We start from the raw sequence: 8,230 nt of genomic DNA, 5'->3' as shown, positions 1-8,230 counted from the left end.
GTACTTTAGATCATGATCAATGTGCCAAAACATTTCCTGTATAATACTTGAAAGGCAATGTTTTTGTTACTGGAATTTTCAACTATCTGATACTGCCAATATCCACCAGAAAACCAGTATTAAAATATTTTACTATATAAGTATATTATTTCCAAGTTGCAAACACAGAGGTAAATTCAATTCTTCACCTATACATTCCTATAGACGTTTTTGATTATTTTACTCATTATTTGTTAATGATAATGCTTCTTTCAAATGTTCTACACATATGAATTAACAACACATTTGCTACACATACTTCAACAGAATTTATTGCACACATGTACAAGACTAACAAATAATTTTGTGTCAACTTTATAACAAAACATCACACAATTTCAAGATTTATTTCATTTTATAAAATCAAGATATTCCAAAAAAAAGCACCTTCCATATGGAAAAAGTTTCCATAGTGTTAGAATTTTATTATATTTCATACATTTGAACAGTAGTATAGTTATAAGTGTATTCAAAAATTTACTAGAAGTGGAAATATAAATCAATGTCTCTTATTTTGTTACACAAAAGCTTAAAAAACGTTTTTAGAAATTACTTTACAAAAATAGCACTGTTCTATAAATGGAATAATATTTGATAAAAAGAAATTGTAACTGTACAAATTCATATTATAAATGAATATATGATATAAATATATATTGGCACTTATCACTTACTTCAAATTACTTAAACTGATGATTATAAGAAAAAAACCAAGTCACCAAAGTTAATTTTTACTCATGTTATATAAAACAAATTAAAATGTTTAAATTGAACAGCAAGTCTATAGTCAAATATTGAAACAAATGTCAACTCTAACTTTGTCCTATCTGTTAATATTAACCAAACATGCCTGGCTGTCTGTTCTGAAGCAATTTATTTGCAGTGACTACATATCAATCACTAAAAACAGGGTGGTACCCTGAAATACCTCTCACATGCATTTACAGTTTAATATTACGTGACAAAAACATTAACCATAATTTTATCATTAAAAATAAAACAGCATTTTTTTTTCTGTTAAATCATGTAAGATTGTTTGTCAGTATGTACATTATGTTTCTATAATAACGTCATATATGATGATTTTCATTACGTAAAAAACTGGAATATTTTGTGGAAATTAGATTTATAAAATTCATGAAACAACCAGAAGCTACAATTTGTTGATCATATTACCAGTAAAAAAACTAGTTCCTTGAAAAACATGAACCAGCACTTTTTAAAAAAATTCTAAATTATAATTTCTAAAAGCATTGGTAGTTCCTTATACAACTTAATTTTTACTTAACAAGACTGCTTTACACATACAGATAGTTATTTCAACATTTCACAAGGAAGTAATCAAATCATTACTTCCTTTAAAAATGCAGTCTATCACATCGAATTACCAAGATTTAACTGGAAAAGTAGCTTGCATGTGTTAACATAACACTGTTCAACAGCCCAGATAAAGATGATTGTAACAAACATCATGTTTCCCTTTCCCTGAGACAGATTTATAAGTTCAGGTTTACTAATTTAATTCACTTGTTCTCGTGAAGCATTTGAAAGAGCTGTAAGAGATTTTTGAGTCCTAAAAGAAACCCATCTTCATGGTTGCCCATCTGCCATGGATCATGATGCGAGATGTGTACTTCTGGTGGTAATGGGCGTGTTTTGGCAAAATCAATCAACCATATGCCAGCATTCTTGGTGTCATGAACAAACAACAGAGAACTTCCAATAAGCTGTTATAACAAAACATTTATTAGTCACCTTTCTGCACACACAATAATGGACATGTTTTAACAAAATCCACTAACTGCTACATGTAGCATTATGTCAGAAACAGGAAATTTTCAGTAAGCTCTTAGTTTCATGAATTTTTCTTAAATAGCAAATACACAAAGATACTTCACAATACTCACTTGGAAGACCAATCATATTCTAACTGCTCTTGTTTAAAAAATGTTACCAAATGATCATTTTCAAACCACAGAAATTGTTCCTTACTAATTTCTTGCTGAACTTAAAAATAATCACTTTTTTAAATGCTATGAAACAAAGAAACCATCTTATTCTTTACAAGTATAATTTTCATACACAATGACTTTATCACTTATTCAGTCAATGTAAAACAAATTTCTGAGTATCTAATAAAACTTGAACCATGTAATTACTTTGAACAATAAAATAAATAATTTCAGGCCTAATTTCATTTATTGACATTTCACTTCTTTTTTTTTGACCTTCAAAGCATCATGGCCAGTGAACCACAAAACACTTGTTAGTGTATTCACCAGCTTTCAATTCACCTTTACTTCTTTACTATTGAACTTCAACTTTGTAGCAATATGTGCAAAAGAGGTATCCTACATATGTGTAGAAATTACTACAATTATTACAAAGATAACAGAAATCCTGTCCCTGAAAAAAAAAAAAAGACTGAAAAGTTACATCTTGATTTTAGATAGAAGTTAAAAATCTCATTAGGGTAATTACAGGCCATAAATTTCTAATTTAATATTCCATGTTATTTTAAATTTAAAGCATGCATGATTTACAAGTTAGGCCTACAGCAAATTGGTATGATGAAACTGGTCAATACTGAACTGATAAGCATAATTATCTAATGCATGGTGGACAACTATACCCCATACTGCAAAAGTTTAAATTTGGTTTCAAAAACTGTGAAATGTCATGAGAAATATGTTTGTGTATGCAATTCCTAGCTTTTAAAGTAAGAGTTTTTTTATTATTGACCTGCTGACACTGTTAATGGTTTCTTTTAGATAAGTCAAAACTTATAATTTTGTTAAATAAAAATATTTGTTTATATAATGCATTAGAAGAAACAAAGAATGCAATCAAACAGCATAATTAATTTAACTATTTCTGTAATAATCTTAATTGTACTTTAAATATCACTAGAGTATAAACAAATTTTGCTTATATGAACTTTGCATTTCAGTTACTGAAGGTTATATGTGGGTCATTACAATGGAACAGTTCAGTATTCCAAATTCCCTCTAATAACAACATCACAAACACATCTAGCATAGAATTAAACTTCTAAATTTCAAAATTATAAATAAGAATTATATACTAGCACAAAATTACATGAATAACAAAAAATCTGATTAAAAATTACCAACCTCATGACTTGCAAAGAACTTAGATTTTTCCAGAACACTGTGTAGGTCCTTCAGGCAGCTTGAGTACTTGTTCTTTGGAATATACAGAAAGAAAAAAAATCCTCATTTTTCTTTTCCAAAGTCACATAATCAAATTATTATTTTTTTATAATACAACCAAAAGATTAAATATTTTAGGAATTAAAACCATCACACAGGAAAACAAAAATTTACATTTTTTAAAAAATTAAACGTTAAAATTAATTTACATCCCATGTCAATTATGTTACTTAAAATTGAGAGTCTGTGTTATCAACATCATGCAGAAACTCACCACAACATCAGAATAGCCATCTGTAAATGTCTTTAATACTGCTAAAACTTCCTCTTTAGTTTTGGTTTTCTTGAAATCCTTAGTAGAAGAACCATCAGCTTTCTGGGAATATTAGTGTAAAATAGTGAGTTTCTATAATTTTTGTTTCCACTATTTTATGTCATACAATGTATAACAATCCTAAATGGTATTTTATGCTCTTCTAATCAAATGAATGAAAACCCATTACAGCTTATAGTATCACAATTTGAAGGTAAAAAGTAATTTAAAAAACTGCCAAATGTTGTAAGTGATATAACAGAAATACAAAGTAGTGAATAGTTTTGTCACCATTAGATATCCTAATGTACCACAGGAGTTCTGATAATAAGCAACTTACTGCCACTAGTAGTTATTTTGTCAGCACTCAGTGCAATGTGTTACCTTCTAGATTGATTGGTATTTCATTTACAAGTTTTGGTGTGTTATGTTTTATTTGTCGTTTACTTTAATTCATTTCAATGCTGGGGAACAGAGTAGTGAAAAAGAAGGGTAGTACTATATTACTAGGTTTTGCACTACTCTTGTCTGATGGAATAGTGGAATTTAACCATCACTCCTATAGAATACTCATAGCTCCAAAGTGCTAACATGTATTTGTGGTACTGGGGCATACATCATGAACTTTTGTTGCTTTGAGGACTATTACAACTCCCTTTCTTAAAGCTACATTTCCACGTTTATAATGGATTTTCTGTTTTCATATGTGTTGGTTTGGTGGTGATCATTTTGTTATTACAATAATTACATCAAGGTTTTCAAACCTTTCATACACTATGTACATTTACTCTAATAGTTTCCACCTTTACCTTTACTTTCTACTCTGGGGATCCCTCTCTCACACACACACGTTATTTTTTATATCTCCTACTTGGTATACTCACAATTCCCAATTGCTTGAAGAAATTTCAAGGGTCTATTTAGACATTAAAATAAAAGTTGGAAAAAAACCACTAAAACAAAGCAGTACATCTTTTTCTGTATTTCCAGTAATGAACTCAATTCATTCATCATTTCTTTTACATTCTGCATGTTATCTAGAGGTTAAAAAAGCAATATAAGACAACCTTAATGCCCTCCACTCTAAAACCAAGTGTAGTTGTTGAACTGATTGTTTCTCGCCAGACCATGTAACGAGGTTTAGTGACTGCCTTCAGTCTCTGCTCTTCTTCTGATGGTTCTGTGGGATCAATGTGTACCATCTTTTCATACATGTCCTGAATAAACAGTAAAAGAAAATATACGGATTTTCAAATTTTTAAAAAAGGCATAATATATCTGAAATAATTTCAAATAAGTTCTTAAGAAGCTAAAGAATCAGTTTTATAACTTTTCTTTTACTGAAAAATATTATATGGATCAGTTTGAAATGAGTTTTCACCTTGTAGACAAGGGTTAGAACATCATTACATTTCAAACATATACATTTTAATGTTTGATTAAAAGATTTTATACATAGAAACATTAATATTAGGTTGGAAAGGAAATAACATCATTATTTTAAAAAACGTTGTTATTGGTTTTGAAAAAAACAACTTGCAAACTTATGTATTCATTAACCTTACCTCTTGTTTTAAAATAAATGGGAGACATTTGGAACAAAATTTTAACCTTATAAACGCCTAAGAAATTATTACAAATGGGACACACATACAACACTGTATACTATATGAATTTAAAAAGATTTGAATGCTTCAGAGACTACATAAAGCATATATACAATTTATATAGAAAATGTGATGAATGTTAGTAAGCATTAACCATTGTTCACAAAGTCCCGATTGGGAGAATTTGATCTCATCAATTCTCCATGTTCTGGATGGCCAAGACCAATCAATAAAGATGCCCTGAAGGCCATAGTTGAAACATATCCAAAGTTGACCACACAAGAAATGGCTCAACAGCTCCATACTACAATTATTTACTCACTTCCACAAGCTTGGAAGAGTTTTGAAACTTGTAAAATGGGTTCCAAATGATTTAACAAACGATCAACATGCTCAGAGGTCACCATTTTTTCATTTTTGAAAACCAGACATGCTAATGAACCAGTTCTGGAAAGAATAATTACTGGCAATGAAAACTGGGTTCTTTATAAGTACATTCAACATAAGAAACAATGGTTGAATCTTTGTCAGATACCTGTTCCAACACAGAAGAAAGGTTTATAACTAATAAAGGTTTTACTCTGTATCTGATGGAATCCAGATGGTGTAGTCTATCATGAAATTTTGGATCCAAATCAAGCAATCACAGCTGAACAATACCTACGTTAGTCGTAACTCCTTACACCAATCAGTGATAAGAAAAAAGAACTACATTAGTTAATTGAAAAGGTATAATGATTTTGCATCACAATGCAAGGCCACACACACTACAAAAATAACCCAAAAAAAACTTCAAGCCTTGAAATGGTAAGTTGTACCTCATCTACCCTATTTGCCAGTTCTTACTCCATCTGATTATCATCTTTCCAGATCCTTACAGCATTATTTAGATGAAAAAAGAAATGCAAGTAACAAGGAACTCAAAACTGACTTAAGATTGTTTTTTGCATCCAAACCAAAGGAATTTTATTCATGAGGAATCCATAGCTTGCTTAAAAGATGGAATTATGTCATAAAAAGAGGACAAATGTTATCCTGATTAAATTTGTAATCAGTTTATTACAGTATTAAAAACAACAATACACTCTTTCAGTCTGATACTTGTTGATAAAAAATGCTAAAATATATTGATATTACAAAGAATAATGAAAACATAATAATGAAATGTATACACACTACATTTATATGTATATATTATAGATTTTTGTGACTTTGGATTGTTATCTTAGAAGGATAAACAACTTTTTAAATAGTTCAAAATTACTGATATAGTCAAGTATCAACTATCAAATTATGAACAGAAGTTGCCAACAAAGTAATGGCATAATGAATATAAATAAAATTACTTACTAACTACTTTAATTAACCCTGTCATACCTTCCTTAATTTGGGTTCTGCTTTTGCCTTTACAAGTTCATCTTCTAAATATGTGCGAAGTCCAATTTTAACATCCATAACACAAGCTTTTTCAAATCCAGCTAGGAGATCTTGCAGCTCCAAAAAAACTATGATTAGATTTAAGATAGATTAATTTTAACTTTTTTTTAACTGTTCTTACAGCACTAATTCACTTTTGTGAACAGTTTCCATTGCAAACTAAACATTATTTGTTGGGAAGATTTATAGTATCACAATAAACAAAAGTGTTATAAAAACATAATAATTTGCAAGAACTTTGAAGCTAAGAAAGAAGATTAAATGAATATAGGTAAATTCTTGAAAAGCAAATAAAAGAAATATGTTAGAGCCAAGTTTTTATACAAAAATCTCATCTCTCTTAAAATTGATTTTCTTATTAAATTCAGAATCAATAGTGTTTACCATTAGTTTCACCCTTGGAAACTTCTTACCTATAGATTACTGGTTTATAAACCTACTACAACAACCTTTCTGTGGACTATAAGCTTTTCATACAAATATGAAAATACTATTCTACAAAATAATACTGAAGTATAATCTTCCCAGTGTTTAAAGATATACAAATAAGCTATAATTACTGCCATAGTATTTATCATTGGAATACAAATTTCTCTGTCTACAATACACAACTTTAATTTGTATCAATAAAAACTAAAATAAAAATCATTTATGGTGTATAAACTCTTATTGAAAAACCCATGAGGAACTAAATTAAAAATGTAGCATTAAAAAATAGAATTATCTTAATACTGATATCTTATGATGAACAAAATTAATAAAAACAACCAATATTATTGGCTTTTTATATTTCATTAATCATGGATCTGATTATATTGCTATTTATATATTTATGGTTAACCACTACAGAAGGTTATATTACATCAAAATTGTTTGGAACATCCAAATCAACAATTCAAGTGACAACTACAGCCAATACAATGTTGTGGTAGAATGATAGGTATCAGAACTATATAAATCATAGTTGTTTGGGAGAGAAGTACATAATAGCTCTTTCCAATGCAAAATATTCATACATTTAGCTTATAACAACATATGCAGAACAAGGATTTAGAATATCCATGATGGAAGATAACCCTTGTAGTTAATGGCATTGTAGAATGAAGAAATATGGATCAACCTGGGATACCAGGATTATCTAAAGAGATACCAACTAATAGTCATAAACCAGTTGTGGTAAAGTTCAAGTTTTTAACACTGTAATAGAATTTACTGCTATACATTTATTTTAATATCTATGTTTGTGTCACTTTAATATATATTTAAATATGTATGCAACAAATATTGTTAAATGTATGTTGCTAAAGTCCCATCTCTTCTCTAAATCTGTAGAAGATTCTATGATGTGTGTTTATAAAATACTAGTGGTTTCCAGTATTATTGCCAACTGAACTTTCAAGAACCTCACCCTAAGCATTTCTAAATTTATGCACCAATTGACAATTTAATACTGTTGGTGTGCTACAGCTAGTATGCTACAGGCCTCATAAGTTGTGATAACTGCTCAACAGTCAGGAAACTACAGATATTTGACTAGGAAAATTTATAGATTTAAAAAATTATAAACTGTTCAACTTCAGATAATTCACTTTGGATGTTAGTACTTCTACAAGGAAATTAAATATTTTTGTGGTGAAAAGTCAGCTTGTAAATAGCTTGAA

At 29.1% G+C, this 8,230-nt stretch overlaps 1 protein-coding gene across 2 annotated transcripts in view; it reads right to left on the bottom strand.

The window, feature by feature from the left end:
• Positions 1–295: 295 nt before the first annotated feature.
• LOC143229827 (uncharacterized) overlaps positions 296–8,230 on the bottom strand; it is a 55,664-nt gene continuing 47,729 nt past the window's right edge. For both annotated transcript variants that reach the window (XM_076462636.1, XM_076462637.1), the window contains 5 exons: positions 6,510–6,637; positions 4,593–4,742; positions 3,487–3,588; positions 3,174–3,245; positions 296–1,766 (listed from right to left, as the gene is read on the bottom strand). In XM_076462636.1, the coding sequence (XP_076318751.1) occupies positions 1,563–1,766; positions 3,174–3,245; positions 3,487–3,588; positions 4,593–4,742; positions 6,510–6,637 (656 nt within the window). In that variant the 3' untranslated portion in view covers positions 296–1,562. The remainder of the gene's footprint in view (positions 1,767–3,173; positions 3,246–3,486; positions 3,589–4,592; positions 4,743–6,509; positions 6,638–8,230) is intronic.

Source organism: Tachypleus tridentatus, chromosome 10 (genome assembly GCF_004210375.1).
Source record: "Tachypleus tridentatus isolate NWPU-2018 chromosome 10, ASM421037v1, whole genome shotgun sequence".
Lineage (NCBI taxonomy): Eukaryota > Metazoa > Arthropoda > Merostomata > Xiphosura > Limulidae > Tachypleus > Tachypleus tridentatus.
This window is presented reverse-complemented; position numbering and strand designations above follow the sequence as displayed.